General features: G+C 43.2%; 1 protein-coding gene across 3 annotated transcripts in view; it reads right to left on the bottom strand.

Annotated features, from left to right (window-relative positions):
• MYOF (myoferlin) overlaps positions 1-18,463 on the bottom strand; it is a 118,574-nt gene that overhangs the window by 26,722 nt on the left and 73,389 nt on the right. For all 3 annotated transcript variants that reach the window (XM_048505859.1, XM_048505860.1, XM_048505861.1), the window contains 10 exons: positions 17,307-17,455; positions 16,979-17,152; positions 16,440-16,548; positions 14,429-14,506; positions 6,907-7,088; positions 6,655-6,813; positions 5,982-6,080; positions 3,950-4,111; positions 2,481-2,646; positions 1,149-1,225 (listed from right to left, as the gene is read on the bottom strand). In XM_048505859.1, coding sequence (XP_048361816.1) covers positions 1,149-1,225; positions 2,481-2,646; positions 3,950-4,111; positions 5,982-6,080; positions 6,655-6,813; positions 6,907-7,088; positions 14,429-14,506; positions 16,440-16,548; positions 16,979-17,152; positions 17,307-17,455 — 1,355 coding nt within the window. The remainder of the gene's footprint in view (positions 1-1,148; positions 1,226-2,480; positions 2,647-3,949; positions 4,112-5,981; positions 6,081-6,654; positions 6,814-6,906; positions 7,089-14,428; positions 14,507-16,439; positions 16,549-16,978; positions 17,153-17,306; positions 17,456-18,463) is intronic.

Genomic DNA, 18,463 nt, shown 5'->3' with positions numbered 1-18,463 from the left:
ATAAACTGCAGTTGCAAAATTGTAACACTTCTGGCATCATTTAACTGGCAGATGAACCTCAGACGTTACCATGGTTTAGTAGGATGAACCCCCTAAAAAGCATGAAATATCAGCAATTGGATGCATAATTGCTTTTGATGAATAATCTTAGAAATCAGTTGACTGGCTACTGTTGCCATGGCAATGCTCCATTTTCAACACATTTCTAGAGGTTTAGTGCATCTCTGATTCTCCTCAGTGCATGTAAGATCTAGATACAATTTTCTTAGTCTTATTAATCTTAGTCTAATTATTAATCTTAGTCTTAGTCTAATTAGTCTAATTTTAGTCTAATCTTAGTCTACTAATCTACTCATCTTGTCAGATAAGTGAGAAAATACCAAGCACTTCTTCACACACTGCTTCTCGAGAACAAAGGCCCTTTCCCCACTTTCCTTAAGCCCCGCGCTACTCTCCTTAAGTAGCGCGGGGTCCAGCTGCCTTCCCCACTTCAGGGGCGGCGAGAACACAGCCGCCCCGACGCTACCTCTCTCCCGCCCCCTCGATGGGTGGAATTCCTGGCGCCTTTTGAAATGGCGCCTTTTGACGACCCCGCACAGAGCGCGGGGTCATGGGGAAGCCAGGGCGTGCGCCAGGAATTGCGCGCGCTGGGAATTGCCCGCAGCAACCCTTGGGCAAAGGTGAGTGGGGAAAGGGCCAAATATTCATTTGAACAGCATTTCCATGGGGGTGAACTGTACTCCATAAAGTCAACTGAACCTGTTAAATATTTCAAACATTTCAGGTTTGGAACCTCAGGACCTAATTGCCAGTGAACAAAATGCAGGTCAAAATATGATTCATCAAATTATTCATTGAATAATTTTGAACAGCAAATATATTCTAAAGCTGCTGCAAACCAATTCAAGAATACCATAAAGAAGATGATCATGAACACCGAGAAAACAAAATGTTCTGACTGGAAAAATGGTCAAGACATTTTTCTCTGCAAGGCAGCAATAATGTTAATTGTTATTGTCAAAGCTTCCACCAGCATTTGCAGACACTTTGATTAGTTAGATTTCCATCTGCCAAAGCTGTATGCTGAAAAGCACATAAATCAGCCACAAAAATATCAAAACACCAAAGTTGCATATGATTGTGATTACCTGTGCTGTGAGTAGGGGCTGGGTGGCTTCCACTTCAATCACCACATCTCGACGAGGGGCAGCAGACAGGAGACTAACTGTAAATCAAACATTCTGTGAAGCTGAATAACTTGCGAAAGTAAGTCCACATTTGTAATTTTTTTCAATCAAAATGTTAGTTTCCCCCGTTTCTCTGCGTTGAGTCTTTACAAAGACTGTCCTTCCCAATTAAAAAAAAATCTTACTAGTTTAAGATTTCATTAATATTAATTAAACTTAGTTAAATCTGTGGGTGAACCAAACAATAGCTCTGAATAACAGAGTATACTTTCCTTATTTTTGAGGTGATAAACATGTCATAAGCATTTCATAATCTATGGCAGAAAAAACAGAATGCCTCTTCTAAGATAATGGCTTCCACCAAGAACTGTTTGTATAACAGTGACATCCATTTATTAATTATTGGAACCAAACACATAGCTGATATAATGTTCAGCAATAGATTTTACACAGTGCTTAATGTAGCTTTACATTTAGTTTTTTTTCTTTCTATTTGGAGGGGGACATGATATTAATTATCTTTTTGTGGTTTGTATATTTACATTTTTTTTAAAAGATGGTGCTTTCCAACTATATTTCTAACATTAAAAACAAGTATTGAGGTTTTTTAAAAACAAAATCTACTGCACAATTAAGAAGTTGATTGATGAAATAGAGTCAAAGATTTTTAACGGATTAATCTAACCAAGTAATTGACTAAATAGCACAGATCTGATGCACTGTGTATGTTTTTCCAGGAGAAAGACGAAAACTATATTGTTGAAGGCTTTCACAATTAAAATCACAAGGATGTTGTGGGTTTTCTGGGTTGTATGGCTGTGTTCCAGTATATTTTTTCCTGATGTTTTGCCTGCATCTGTGGCTGGCATCTTCAAAGGATCCTCTGAAGATGCCAGCCACAGATGCAGGCGAAATGTCAGGAAAAAACGCTAGTGGAACACGGCCATACAACCCGGAAAACCCACAACATCCTAGAAAACTATATTGTATTATAGAACACACAGCAAATATTTCCACATGTTGCAAAAACATATTGTTCATTAACATCTTTGTTGTTTCCTCAACAGTCTATCTGCTGTGACGACAGGTTCTTTAAAACCAGAACTCCCAGTCACATCAGATGATCAAAAGGAATGGAGCACAATCCACTGAGAAGATAGCATGTCCTCCATAACCCTGGGTATGTGTTCAACTGAGCCAATTTATTTCAGAGGCCCCTTGTGTTGGAGATGTTCTCAACGGACTGTGCCGATGGTAGTGAGACTGAGCCTTTATCTTTTATGGCAACTCTACCTTTCATCTGTGGTGCAATGTCTTCTTGAGTAGCATAAGGATCACAGCGAAAATGCTCTAGTAAATCAATGGTACATTGTCCCACGATAGGTTTACGGCCGAATTGCCTGTGATCTACCACTTTAAGAACTAAGGATGGAGTGTACAATTCCTCCTTGGGCAGCAGCTGGCAGCAAAAGAAGAAAAAATGTTGTTTACATTTCTTATAGAAAGCATAGAAACATGCATGGAACAGGATACTTCCATCTTGCAAGAAATACAGACATGTTCATAATTTTGGAGCTGGGAATGTGTGAGTTGTAACGACAAGAAAACAATGTTCTCTCTCCCTCTCTAGGTTACTATTTCTGATTTTCCTTACAATTGCTTAGAAGAAACTCCCAAATCATATACACACTGCTCATTTTGCTGTATAATTCATTACAAGTGTAAAAATCTGAGTTTCTTTGCTGTAGTTTTTTTGTGTGACTATGAAGAATACACACAGGCTTGCTTTTAAGTACCAAAGCTAGAAGAACCTGTTACCATTGATGGTTGCAAAGAGAAACTTAGTATGTTATTTGCTTAATTCTGACTTACCTCTCTGTGCATGCAGTTTCTTCTAGGATGATTTTCCTGTAAGCAAACCAAAGACTAGAGCAGAAGAGGCAACAGGATATATACACCTTGCTACATGTGTGTAAATAGTAAAAACACATGCATGCAAATGCCTCTGTGATCTTCTCAAAGTTACTTCAGCACAATACACAGCTCTACAGTTATGACCTCTTTATCTGCCTCTTGACACAGATGAAAATGCATAAATACATGTGAGGCCAGTACTGCTGAACAATAAACAGTATGCAGTACCTTACTCCAGTGGTTCTCAACCTTCCTAATGCCGCGACCCTTTAATACAGTTCCTCATGTTGTGGTGACCCCCAACCCTAACATTTATCCATTTTACAGATGGAGAACACTGATGCAGAGAGTCTTAGGCGACCCCCGTGAAAGGGTCATTCGACCCCCAAAGGGGTCGCGACCCACAGGTTGAGAACCGCTGCCTTATTCAGTGCAGAAATCTTTAAGTTGTTGAAAGGTTTACATGAATAATACCACTGGAATACCAATTTTTAGATTAAGAGCATCTAGGGAGAAGGATTGTATTCTACCATGAGTAGGTTGGCGTTCAGTAGTACCTTAGAGACCCACAAGAGTTTTGGAGAATGAGCTTTTGACAGTCAAAGATCGCTTCATTAGAGTTTTGATACTTGGAAGCTTATATCCCTTCCCAATTTTGTTGGTCATCAAATCTAGCTCTCCTACTGCAGACCAACAGGCTACCCTCATGAAGCTATTCTAACATAAAGATTTGTCACAGATGGAAAAGTGGGATACAAATATTTCAATAAAAATTATAAATTAATTGTGTTAATGTACCCATCACCAATGCCAAAAGTCTACTAAAGACATTTAGTAGAAGATCGTACCACTTTCATGAAGAGAACAGATCCTGGAAAATTTGGTGTCTTCTTCAGGTTTTTAATCACTACAGATTCCACCATTTCTCCTCCACACTCTATGATAAGACTAGGGGATGTAACAGAAGCCATTTGGTAGTTTTTCATGTTGCGTAATCCCCAGGCAAGGATCTGTTCCAAACACACACAAACACACATTATCTCACCATAGAGGAAAATAAGTCTACGGCATAATCAATCCAAGAAGTTACGAACTAGGAATGAAAAAAGAACTACTGCAGGCACATTGACCCTCTTAGTAGCAAAAAAAATGTTAATCAACATTTTATAGAAAATACAAAATGCATTGTACAACTTATTTTAGTTGATTAAAAAAACCAGGTTTACCCACGATTACAGTGACTTCCAGCTGCATGATTAATCTGAATACTTGGAAGCTTTGGGAGAACTATTTCCAGATAAAGGACATTCAATTGTATATACTACAATTATTCGCATGTGTATATATGCACAGTAGCATGCATAGTAGCACGCTTGTGCAAGACTGGGGAGAACAGTGTTAAACGATGAAGTTCACTGGAAGGTACTTTTAGCTGGCCACCCACCCTAATCAACCCACCACTGTCTGGACTCACTGATCAATGATCATGGGAGCCACTGAGCTGCAAGTGTAACCCCCATGCCCAGAATGGGTTGGCCCAGAATGGGTTGACCCAGTAAGGGGGTGGAGACTCGGAGCAGCAGAGAGGCTGAAAGAGCTCTTTGCAGAAGACAAGGGTACCAGACTCGGACCTTGATTTCTATAAGCCCTTAACACCTTGTTAAGGTAATTGCAATATTGTTGGGAACTACTGGGAAGGTAGTTGTTGTTTTTGCTATGTTGTAAATGTTGGAGTTTATTGTTTCAGGGTTTTCTTGTGTGGTTGTAATGGGTGAGAGTTCTCCTGGAGACCTTCATCATGTTGCAACCTGTTCATCAAGCCCTTGGAGTCTTCAGGAGCCAGCCAACTTGCAAAGAAGAATTTGGACTTGGCAATATCAGTAGACTGTAAATAGAAGGACTTGAAATGCAACCTGAACAGGACCTTGAATTGTAATGTTAAATGTTGATGTTTTAAAAGTGTTAATTGTAAAGAAAAGTAAACCATTTTGTTGTTAAAAGTTGTTGTTGCAACTCATTCCAAGTACTGCCCCACAGAACCCACAAGCTGAGGTTACACAAGCACATGGTAGGAACCATGACTCCTATGGCCTCACCAGCATCATGGCCAGGATAACAGGAAGTAGACCAAAGCAGCAGTGGACAGAAGCACCCGGAGGTATGCAGCAGTGAACAAGCTAAAGATAACAGCCATGGAAGAATCCTCTTCATCACTGAACAATCTCATCTTGCTGTCCTGTTCCTTTCTGCAAGCATGCTGAACAGGATGAAGACTGGGACTTGGCATCCTATGCAGCTCGAGCAATGTGCTGAATACCACTGGTCTAATAGGTTAGTAGGCCAGTATTACCAGAACGGAGCTGGAAGAAATGGCTTGCCTAGGTTCCAACAAAGAATGCCATACCTTCTCTTTCATGATATTAACTATTGGATTACATGCTAAATTCCTGCAGGCATGTGTCTGATAATTAAAAGACTGTCTAGCTCTTAAATGAGATCATTTTTTCCCCTTTGTGAAATCATAGATCTTTATCTAGAGCAGGGGTAGGGAACCTGCGGCTCTCCAGATGTTCAGGAACTACAATTCCCATCAGCCCCTACCAGCATGGCCAATTGGCCATGCTGACAGAGGCTGATGGGAATTGTAGTTCCTGAACATCTGGAGAGCCGCAGGTTCCCTACCCCTGATCTAGAGAGTCTGTTCTAGATGGCTAAATTCTTCCTGAGCAAAAGCAGCAGCTGTTTGTGCCACTGACTTACATATGGCTCGATGGTATGTGCTAGGGTTTGCTCTTGTGCATGCATATGTGAGATGTTATTTGTCCTGTTAAACACATGGCTCTCTGGATGGTGGGAGTTTGTAAGTAGTAAACAGAATACCTCAATAGCAGTCAGCTGAACTACAGGTCGAATTCCTTGTGGAACCATATAAAGATTTGGTGCTCTTTGTGATGGAAGAATTGGCAGGTTGGATCCATCCTGTTTAGAGATTTTGAGAAACATATTTGTCATTTATATTAAGCCTGAAACATACACAGTAATCAACACTTGAAGACACCATTACAGGCCAATCCAGATTGGGTGAACGGGTGAGGACAGAACTGTTCTGGCACCACCCTGCCCTCTCCAAGAGACTTCTCTGCAGTGCAGGAACCCGCCCCCCCACCAGAAACTGCCACCCCAAGGGGATAAGAGAGATACACCGCAAAAATGTGGAATATTTCTGAGGCCGGCTGTGCTGACACATGGGGGCTAGGTGGGCAGTGGAAGCTGCCCACTCCCTGGCCCACCCCTGGGACACCCTTGGCCACCCCAGAGCAACTTTCTGCACCAGCAGGCTGAAGCACAAGTACTAGCTTTTGAGTGGGGCACCGTGGAGCTGTGCAGCACCCACTCACCAGGATAAGCCTTCCTCCTGCTGGTGCATTTGCCCCCTGCGCCAGTGGGATGGGCACCCAGGCCAGCGTAGGTCTCCTGACTCCAGAGATGGGTTCAGCCCCCCACATTCTGGATTAGGCTGAGCATACTGAAATTATTTTTTTAAAATAGTTACCTTTTCCCTCAATATAAGCTCAGCTGCCAAAAGGACATCTCCACAAGCCTTTCCTGCATTTGTAACTGGATACCACAAAAGCTTAGGACTGATGTCAAATTCTGGATTGAGTTTCACCATTGGAGAGCAAGAGGTTCTTCCCAGAAACTCATCTTTGCCCTGGACAAATGGATGAATCCAACATGATGAACTTGTTAACCCCCAGCCATTACTAAAATGATCGAGATAGAACCCAGAAATTCCACCACTTACCACTTGATCATTGTCAAAGAGTTCTACAACCACAAGAGGAGGGTTTTGTGCTACTGCTTGGGGGTCTCCATATATTTCAATTTCATCAAATATGAGGGTTTGATCCCATGTTGGATTCAGTGTTGAATGGATTATCTCAGTTGTTTTACTTCGATGGAGGAATGAAACATGAGCATATGGATCTGAAAGATGACAGACACACATATATTTTAAAATGATATTTACATTTTTTTCTAATCCTGTTTGCACAAGGATGTTCTATATCACTATTCATCAACCATCAAACCAAGGCCTGGAAATGTGTCTAGATGTTTCATTCCGATCCAATAAAATCTAAAGTGATTCCAATGAAAGTAGCAATTATTAGTGTATTTGAGTTCCATTTCAGTGCTCTTATCCACTGATGCATGGTGATTCTTTTCTTGCTTAGGATTGTAGTCTGCGCTGGCAGTGAGAAGCCCCTTTCCCTTCTGAAAGTGCAGAATAATGCACTTTCAACCCACTTTCACAATTGTTTGCAAGTGGATTATTCACACAGTAAAATTCATCTGCAAAGTGCATTGAAAGTGCATTATTCTGCATGTGTGGAAAGGGCCTAATGCAAACAGCATCAGCAATATTCTTGACATCCTTGACTTAAAATTCAACTCAGTCATCTCAAAAGAGCCACTGCCTTTCAACTAAGTCCTCAACTGTAATATGGGGTTACAAATACTGACCTTATCATAAGCATTTTGCTAAAGATTATTGACATAATATGTGTGAAGTGTTTTGAACACCCAGGAAAATCCCAGAACGTTTAATAGGCACTATCAACAGCAATAGTTTGACTCAAACATGCAGTTAAGCATATAGGGCATGGGCACTGGCACAAATTATGGCAATATGCAACATTAACAGCTAGGCCATGATGTTGTGCTAGCACAGCATCATGTGTTGTCTCTGGCTGACAATGGATATCAACATCAGATGAGGCTCAGCAATTCTATACAAAGGTGATAACATTCCAAAAGTGGGTAGAGAGAAAACAATCAAATCAAATCAAATGCTACGCTAAATGGTCACTGTGAAGCCTTCCCTTTTAGGGAACATGGGACACTGTAATATATGGTTATTATAATGGGCATGAATTTCTCCTCAGTGGTCATTTGGGATTTTATGAGGAATTTATGAGGGATTTTATGAGGAATACTTGTAATCCAGGGCCGCCAGGAGGCGCGTGGCCACCTTTGCCATCTCCAGGGGCTTGGCTTTTTACCACCCGAGAAGGCCCCATAGTAACAGTAACAGGAGCACATAATTTAAGCACTGCTGAAGACATCAAGAAGTTGTGCTGCATGCTGCTTTCTGCTGTGGAGTCCATCATCCCCCCCTTTCCTTTGTATTTATCACACTGATTGATTGACTGCTTAATTGATGGATTGATTGACTGCTTAATTGATGGATTGACTGATTAGTTGATTAACTGAATTGATTGGTTGACTGATTGTATTGATTGTACTGATTGATTAATTGATTAACTGATTAGCTGAGGTTAGTTAGTGGGTGGTTTGTATAATTCTATATTAGCTTGCTTATTGTATAGTATTAGTGTTAGTTAGATAGATTAGAACTAGCAAATTAGTGGCGAGCTGAGTCCACCTACGGTGGAGAGTTTTGCCGGGGTTGAGTTGGGAGGGGACAGCGGGGATGGGGGCACCTTCCTTGGGGTTGGGATCCCAGTGTTGATGGGACAGGGCAGGTATGACGGTAGGCGGCGGCCATATGAGAGAAGGTGGACGAGATACGGCTATGCTCGTTCACCTTCTGACCTCCGACCTATCCCAAGGGACGAAGGTGGTTGGGTTCAGAGACACCCTGCTTCGTCTTTGGTGTTGATAAATGCCAGGTCCATAAATAATAAGACCGCTGTTCTCCGGGATTTTCTTGGAGTTCAGCAGATGGACCTGGCTTGCATCACCGAAACCTGGGTGCGAGAAAGCGAGACCGTTGCCTTAGGTGAGGTCACGCCACCAGGTTTCGGGTGCCTCCACCGATCGCAAACACAGGGCCGGGGTGGTGTCGTGGCGATGTTAGTCCGAGATTCTATCCCTTTTAGGGCTATCCCTGTCCCGGAGATCATGGGTATGGAGTGTGTCGGCCTAGAGTGGTTGGCATCGGAGAGGTTGGCTGTTCTCCTGGTGTACCGGTCACCTAGCGCCCCGGGAGACAGCCTGCCGTGGCTGCTGGAGGTGGTGGCGGACTGGGCGTTGCGGTACCCCAGACTTATTGTTCTGGGGGACTTCAACGTCCATGTCGACGCTGCCTCATGCACGGTGGCCGCGGACCTGGTGTCATCCATGGCGACGCTGGGCCTCTCCCTGGTAAATTCTGGCCCCACTCATGAGGCCGGTCACACACTAGATTTGATCTTTGGGTCAGGGGTTGATGTGGTCATATCCTCTATTGACAGAGTGCCATGGTCTGACCACTATGCCCTGAAGGCTCGGATGAGCATGCCGCAACACCCCCGTCTAGGCGACGAGCGAATTTATGCTCGCCCGCGGAGACTTATGGATCCTGATGGATTCCTGAATGCTCTGCGGGATCCTGAACCCACCAGCACCCTTGATGGACTAGTAGCGGACTGGAATGTCCGCCTCTCAAATGCCATCGAGGCTATTGCACCCCGACGCCCTCTTCGACCCTGTTCTCGGCTGGCTCCGTGGTACACTGAGGAGCTACGCTGCTTGAAACAGGAGCTTAGACGGCTAGAGCAAGTGTGGAGGAAGTCTCATGACGAAGCTGCGCGAACATCTTATAGGACGCTTATGAAGGCCTATGAGATGGCGACGAAGGAGGCGAAGAGAGTGTTTTTCTCCTCCTCTCTCGCGTCTGCTAGCTCTCGCCCAGCACAATTGTTCCGCATTATTCGATCTCTTACCTCTTTATCAGAGGGTTCAAAAAACGATCAATTGGCCATTAGCTGTGAGGCATTTATGAGCTATTTTGCAGATAAAATCGCGTCGCTCCGCCAGGACCTCCCTGCCACCTTGGAGACAATTAGCGAACTGGAGGCTCCCTTGCCGTCTTTCGGCCCTTGTTTGGCCCAGTTTTCCCTGCTCTCCGAAGACGATGTTGACAGAGCCCTGGCTGCTGTTAGACCTACTACCTGTCCTCTGGATCCGTGCCCCTCCTGGCTTATTAAAGCGTGCCGGGAAGAGCTGCGACCCCACCTGTTGGCTATCATCAACTGCTCCCTTGAGCAAGGAGTTTGCCCAGGTGGGTTGAAGGAGGCAGTGGTCCGCCCACTCTTAAAAAGACCATCTTTAGATCCTAGTGATCTGGCCAATTACCGCCCCGTCTCGAATCTTTCGTTTCTGGGGAAGGTAATTGAGAGAGTGGTGTTGGAGCAGCTTCAGGGTTTTCTGGAGGACGCATCGGCCTTCGATCCCTTCCAGTCCAGCTTCCGTGCTGGGCATGGGACGGAGACTGTTCTCATCGCCGTCACAGATACGCTCCGTATGCAGCTTGACCGAGGCGGATCGGCGCTGCTGGTGTTGTTGGATCTCACCGCAGCGTTTGATGTGGTCGATCATGACCTTTTGACCCACCGCCTGGCTGCTTCTGGGGTGCGGGGTATTGTCCTTCAGTGGATTGCCTCGTTTCTCCGGGACAGGAGTCAGCAAGTGTGGTGCGGGGACCGAGCTTCCTGGAGGTGCCCACTTTATTGCGGTGTGCCTCAGGGAGTGCTGTTGTCCCCGCTGTTATTTAACATCTATATGCGACCCCTTGCTCAGCTGGTACGGAGCTTTGGGCTGGAGTGCCATCAGTATGCTGATGATACCCAGCTCATTCTGTCGATGGAGGGGGGAGCAGACACCGCCCCTGCAGCTCTACAGCATTGTTTGGAGGCGGTTGCTGGTTGGTTGACGCAAAGCATGTTAAAACTGAATCCAGCAAAGACGGAGATCCTTTAGCTAGGTCGCCGGGGGGGTGGGGGGCTTTCAGCCACCGGTGTGGGAGGAGGTCTCATTGGCACCGGCCCCCTCGGTTCGCAGCCTGGGGGTCCACCTGGATTAGTCTCTTTCTATGGAGACCCAGGTGGCCCATGTATCCCGGGTTGCATTTTTCCATCTTCGCCAGGCCCGGCGGCTGGCCCCTTCCTCTCCCAGGCGGATCTGGCCACAGTGATCCATGCAATGGTCACCTCCAGATTAGACTATTGCAACTCGCTCTACGCAGGCTACCCTTGAGGCTGATTCGGAAATCGAAACTGGTCCAGCACGCAGCGGCTCGTTTGCTCACGGGAGGTGCCTCCAGAGATCACATCACGCCCGTGTTGCACCATCTGCACTGGCTCCCGGTTGAATTCCGAATCGTCTTCAAGGTATTGGTGTTAACCTTTAAGGCCTTACGCGGTCTGGGACCTTCGTACCTCAGGGACCGTTTGGCCCCATATGTCCAACATCGGTCTCTGCGTTCGGCAGAGGCCAATTTGCTGGAGGTCCCCGCCCCTTCTATGATGCGGCTGGCCTCCACTAGGGCCAGGGCTTTTACGGCCCTGGCCCCTGCCTGGTGGAATGCTCTTCCGTCAGCTGTCCGGGCCCTGTGGGACTTAAACAAATTCCGCAGGGCCTGTAAGACTGAGTTATTCTGCCGGGCTTTTGGGGAGGCCGGCTGCTGATAGGTGCCCGTTAACAACTGAGATCCGCTGTTCCCCTCTCAGAGTTAGAGGAGTCAAAGGTTGAACGCCGTCTGTTTTAAATATTTATGAATCTGGAGCGCTGCATTTTAATCTGGTATAAATTTTAGCATTTTATTCTGTTTAGCCACTTATATGTATTCTATGTTGTAAACCACCCTGAGCCCTTTGGGGGAGGGCGGTATAAAAGTGGAATAAATAACAACAACAACAACAACAACAACAGCAGCAGCAATGGATGACATTCTCCAGTAGCACTGTATGATGCTATTTAATTTTGTGCATAGCATACTCTTCTAATTCATTGCTACTGCTTATGCATATGACCAAAGGTGACCACTGGAGGCATCATTATTTATTTACTTTATTGATATCCAGCCTTTCTCCTCAGTTGGATCCAAAGTGGCTTTCATCATTCTCATCTCTTCCATTTTATCCTCACAACAATAAGGCAGGTGAGGCCAAAGTCAACCAGCAAGGTTCCATGGTTGAATGGTGATTTAGACTAGAGTTTCCCAGATCCTAGTCTGCTACTCTAACAATTACACCACACTTGCCCTATATCAGATGGCTACACTTGGGGCACAAGACAAACAGGCATTTTCCCCCATTAGGAACCCAAAGCAGCTTACAACAGAAGTCCAATGGAAGGGAACTGCCTCAGTTAGCAATATAATTAACCATTCCACCTTCACAAGAGACCTCTGCCAACTCATTATCATTATCTCAGCAAATGTGGGTTGGGAACCATGTTCTACCCTCGGGCTGCTAAATTACACTCACAACCATTAAGGATGAGATCAGCTGTCTGGGGTAACAGTCTCCTTCTATATCTTTCCTTTGTACATTTTTGCAAGACATTGAGACTCCTTTCTTAACCATTTTATGATGCGCAAACATCTTTATTGCATGCCATGACACTGTCGACACAGAAGTGACAATTCTGAAGAAACAGTTTACAGATCCGCTGACCTTACTCTGTACTCAGCAGAACGGGCACATGCAGCGCATTTTATGATTCTTATCTTATGAACTTAAACAATGAGACTGAATATGTGATCGTCATTGCTCTAAACTTTGCTACTACATTTACTCTGTTATATCATGTTCCTGGATTCCCTTTCCTGCGGTACAGTACCATTCCATTTACAGCAAAAACAATAAATGCCACAAATTTAACACAAATTGAGCATGGAACTAAATGTTGCTTATTTATTTATGACCTCCCTTTCTTCTAAAGGAGAGGGTAAATGATTAAAGGGTTCTAGGCATACTATTAGAAAGACCTCTAAATCATCCAGGTCTCTGAAGAAGGTATCCGATTATGGTTATTAGCATTTCCTGTACAAATTGCTGTTACACAGTGCCTTGAGCTATATAAAAGGTTATCTTGAGGTCATCTTCACTGGCCCCTAACGAGGAATGTAATGAGACCAAATAAAAGTTTGATTTTACTTTTTTCTGTCCTTTCATTACTGGAGGAAAAAAAGAGGAAATTGGGATCTGAATTAAGAACTGTCTCTGGTTTGAGTAACAGTTCCAGGTTTTGAACATATGAAACAATTTTCTCAGTAATGACTATACTGGTTACACGATAGACACTGAGGTATAAAACTTAGCCATTATTACTGAAAAATACTGTTCTTCTAGAGTATGAGAGTTAAGAGAGGCTTATTACATAAAATATGATAAATGCAAGAGGAAACCAGAAGGAATAAATGGCCATGATAAAAAAAATAACAGAAACCTTCCAAAATTCCATCACTACAGTCTGTGTTGCATTCAACCCTGTATATGCTAATATTTTATCCATGAAATTTTATGTACATTAAAATTTTGCACATGAAATATGGGCTCAAAAATCACTACAGTTGCAATGTATGGATTAATAACTTTTTAAAAGAAAAACAAATAGTTGTGTAGCAAAGTGTGCTTGGTTGCAGCATAATATCCTTCACAATAATTGGTTCCATTCACAATAACTGTCACAAGGTGGGCTAGGCAGAAAGAAGGAATTCTGGCTACCACTGACTAGATCTACTGGCAGTCACTGACTTAACTTCACTGGTCCCAGAGAAGGGTAGTACATGAAGAAATTCTTTTGAAAGAAAACACAAAAATAACAGGGGCATAAGGAAAGAAAGATGGAAGGTTGAGCAGTCTAAAAATATGATGGAAATAGAGACAGGCTTGAAGAGCATTCTGACAAAAAGGAAAACAGAGAGAAGAGTATATGATCAGCAACTGCAGAAGTAAGAGGAGTTTGGACTTATACCTGACTTTCCTCTCCTGTAAGGAGTCTCAAAGCGACTTTACAGACTCCTTTCCCTTCTTTTCCCCACAGCAGACACTTTGTGAGGTAGGTGGGGCAGTTTGAGAGAGCTATGACTAGTCCAAGGTCACCCAGCAGGCTTCATGTGCAGAAGTGGGAAAATAAAATCAGTTCATCAGATAAGAGTGGGCTCATGAGGAAGAGTGGGGAATCAAACCCAGTTCTCCAAGGCCCCTTCTGCACATGCAGAATAATGCACTTTCAATCCATTTTCACAATTGTTTAAAAGTGGATTTTGCTATTCCACACAGCTACACAGTGCACTGAAAGTGCATTATTCTGCATGTGTGGATGGGGCCCCAGTTAGAGTCCACTACTCTTAACCACTACACCATACTGCTCTTAACCACTGTACCGCTTAACCACCGTTCTTAACCACTACACCAAAGTTGTGATCATCACCCAGATCTTTGTCTGAAGCAAGAATGTAGCAGATAAGCTCACGATTCAAGCAGCGTTTACAGACTCATGAGTTCTTCAGATCTGACAGTTCCATCACACACTACCTGAAAAACTGTCTTTGTCCAAAGCTGTAAGATTTCGAGCTTGATAGATGTAACACCGAAAGTGGTAACTGTAGACTCCTTAAAAAAACAATAATACATTAGATGAGCGTTAATATAATAGTAAGCTTTGCTCCTCTATCACATTTGTTGTTTTGTCCACCTACCTGACTCTTCTCTGTACTACTGTTAATGTCAGTTTACAATTACCATTAGCTGTTGTGGGTTTTCTGAGCTGTGTGGCCGTGGCCTGGTAGTTTTAGCTCCTAACATTTTGCTGACATTTATGGCTGGCATCTTCAGAGGCACATCACTTTGCCATGGAGAGAAACACATCTTACCATGACATGCCTCTGAAGGTGCCAGGCATACATGGGGGTGAAATGTTAGGAGCTAAAACTACCAGATCACAGTCACACGGCCCAAAAAACCCACAATAGCCAGTTGATTCCAGATCTGAAAGCCTTTGACACTGCTCTACCACCTCTGTCTCCTTTGCTGTTTCTCTGCCTATAATAGTAAGGTGAGATTTTGCATTTCTGATTTGCATATAGTCTACTGACATTAGATAAATGCATACCAGTACAAATCAGAGAATTGTATATTTATTGCTTGATGATCTGAGGATGCTGACTGAAATTCCGGTTAGAAACTTAACTCATGTCAAAGTCTTTTTACCTATTACAAAGTCACTGTATTTTTCAAGTGATGACATGAGGTCTCTGAAGCAGATGTTCAGTGTGAATCTTGTACCTTCCACTAATGCATGCCCTTCTCACACTGCAACCACAGCGCATGGGGAGAAGTCACTTAAATACTCCTCTGAATTTTCTTCTCTTCCACTATTGGCTCTGTTACAAAACGTACATGCTAAGCAAGTAACATTATTATATGAAGCCAGCAGCAGCTCCATGGGGAGGTAATACATACACAGCAGATCCTCACTATTTGTGTATTCATGACTTGCAATTTCACTGATTTGCAGTCCCAGTCTGATCATGATTTGATTTGCAGTCCCAGTCTGATCATGAGATGTGGTCTGAAAACTGTTATTTCTCACACTACATCATCATCGTAACCATTACATTACATGACTCAATTTTACAGTAAAATTGGTTGTTTTGCTATGGGGAGGCAGCGGACCCAGGCTTCCATTAAGGTTGACAGAGAAAATCCTGGTGGGTTGATGATCTGGGAGGCTGCTCTCTCCCCATCTGGGCCACTCCAGTCCTCAGTGAGGACCAGTCCTTGCCCTGTACAAGAAGGCCCTTATAGCTGTTGCTGTGGGCAACCCAGCAGCTCTGGTCTGTGGTAATAGCACCTTACATAGCTGCTGAATTTTCTCCCCTCTGACTTCCTTGAATTCTAAGCAGACAAGCAGACACCACAATACTGGCCAGATCCAAAGACACCACTGACTGGCAGCATTTTTTCCCCACTCTGGAGTAATCAAAATAATTATATTAATGGAAGCATTTAACTAGATCTGGCCAAAACCATAAGAGGTTGTGGTGGTTGCCATCCAAGTATTACTGGGCCAGAAAGCTAATTCTGATCCTGAAAAAAAACCACCAAGTGTAAAATGGGAATATGTTATATTTCAACCACGCAATGAAAAACAGAGTGCAATTATTTTTTCTAGATACCTTCTACTTTGATCATATAAGCACAGAAGGCTAGAACACAAGATGAACAGGGGAAGAATTTGACAACAGTATCCACACTACTCTACTGAAGACAAACAACAGCAACAAAGAGCACATGGAAAGGTAACAGTGTATTGTGGTGCAAGCTTTCAAAGGCTAAAGCTCTTCTACTGAGTCAGACCACTGGCACATTTGTTTCACTACTGTTTACTCAAACTCTCCTGAATTTCAGGCAGAAAAAAAAGCTTTTTCTGGACACCTGCAATCCACGATACTTTAATTGGAGATGCAGGGACAGAACCTGGTACCTTCTGCAGGCCCAACCTGTGCTCTACCCAGAAGAGATAACCTTTCTTCTTTGAACTTACTGCTAAAGGTACAGGAAACTATAGGAGTGTTTGCACCAAATACATGTGCTGTTGAACTTTTGGCCTTCTCTGAAGTCGTGTCTCCATCATCAGTACTTGTATCTGCTCCCTAAAATATATATAAAGATAAAATAGATTGATATAATTATATAAATATAAATTATATAAGTATAATGATTGTTTATCTAAACACATCTACAGAAAGTCAATTGCCAGCTACTCATTTTGCACTCCCCACATTCTAAGAGTATTTCTTAAATGCCATCCATCCGGAGGTGGGGAAGGGGTACAATTTTCCAAAGCCTGGAGGTCTAGGTTGTAACCCCATTACCAAGAAGAAGAACCTGACCTGAAGCAGCCCCTGTCTCCAGAGCTGCGCCAGCTTAAACTTGGCTGCTGGTACAGCTGGAGGTGGTCTGGAGCATTCTTGGGGCAGAGCCAACCTTAGTCAGCTTCTAAGTTATGATGAGCAGGGTATGAAGTGATGAGCAAGTTATACAGTTATGATGAGCAGGGTAGCAAGTTAAATGGTTACTTACAAGAGCACCTTCAAGCTTAAAGATGGCTGCTGCACCATGTGTGTCTGAGGGAGCCATTTTTCTCCTCCAGCGGCGGCGGCGGAAAGTATCTGAACTGCGCTGTTTCCAGTGAAATTTCCACCCAATCAAAGAGGCAAATTCCCATCCTTCTTGATCCTCATAGAATGAGCTTTCCTAGGACAGAACCGCAGACATTTAATTTCCAGTTGCCACAGATTCAAAATGTATGAATAATTACTAACCATCCATTCAACTAACCATCCATTTTCATTTTTCCATTCCCATTATTTTCAACAAATATGAAAGACTGATTGCATTTTTTTCTTACTTCTTTAAGCCTTGATGTTGTAGTTTGACTTGGGTCTTTTCTGCGTTTTTTGATCAGCCTTCGTCTTCTGTGGGTATGATACATTTTTTCTGCAGCTACCCATGATCGCGGTTTGTTGTCAGGGGGAATGGTAATTCCATATTCCCAACCTAAAATAACATAGGTCAACATGTATTGGTTGTCTTGAACTGCTTCTACCAATTTATTATTAACTGAAATCCTAATTCTCTCCATTCAAGTGTCAATGATTCATAGTCTCTATGTTATCCAAACAGCCCATTCTTGAACAATGTGGTTCCTCAGATCAGTGTTAATTCTCTGCAAGAACATGACAGTTTATTGTAATGTTTATGCCTCTAAATCACAAAAAAGAAATGTATTATTTATTTATCCTAAAGACTATGTTGCCATTCAACCCAAATGGTTTCCAATATAGTATATACACTGAACAAAAATGTATTCAAAAACCACTAAAACATTATATATTTACAACATAACAATCAATAAAAACAACCATGCACTAGAGGATGTGTGGAAATCAACCAAACCCAAAATTTGGGATGAAAGAAAATGTTTTAACCTGGTGCTTAAACTCCTCAGACAAAAATCAGGTAGTTGAGGGGCATTCTACCACTGAAGTGCCACTATGAAGAAGGCCCTGTATCTGGTAGCCATCCACCTTACTTCAGAGGATAAAGAAGGTCCAAGCTGCTGTGCAGGTTCATATAGGACCAAAGAGGACTGGACTTGAGCAATATTTTCCCAGACATTTTGATTGGACTAAGCCAAAAGAAACATGGTGATAGAAAGGGCCATCAAGTTGCAATTAGAGGGTTTTTGTGGCATGATACTAACATAAATAGTTTGCCATTGCCTTCCTTTGAATAGCAACCCTGGTATTTCTGGGTGGTCTCCCATCCAAGTACTAAACAGGGGCAACCCTGCTTAGCTTCCCATATCTGATGAAAGTGAGTTAGCCTGGGTTATCCCACTCAGGGCAGAAGATATTGTTAACTGATTCAAGCTTCCAAGATGGAATGGTCTATAAATTCAATAAGCAAAGCCACATGAAAAAGATTAATACAGATTCCCAAACTACTTTAGATTGACCAAGGGCTTGCATACACATAGTGCATTTTGTTTTTGTCTTTTACAGC

The sequence above is a fragment of the Sphaerodactylus townsendi genome, linkage group LG08, assembly GCF_021028975.2.
Source record: "Sphaerodactylus townsendi isolate TG3544 linkage group LG08, MPM_Stown_v2.3, whole genome shotgun sequence".
In the NCBI taxonomy this organism is placed as follows: Eukaryota; Metazoa; Chordata; class Lepidosauria; order Squamata; family Sphaerodactylidae; genus Sphaerodactylus; species Sphaerodactylus townsendi.
Note: the sequence above shows the minus strand (reverse complement) of the source record. Positions and strands in the feature narration are given on the sequence as shown.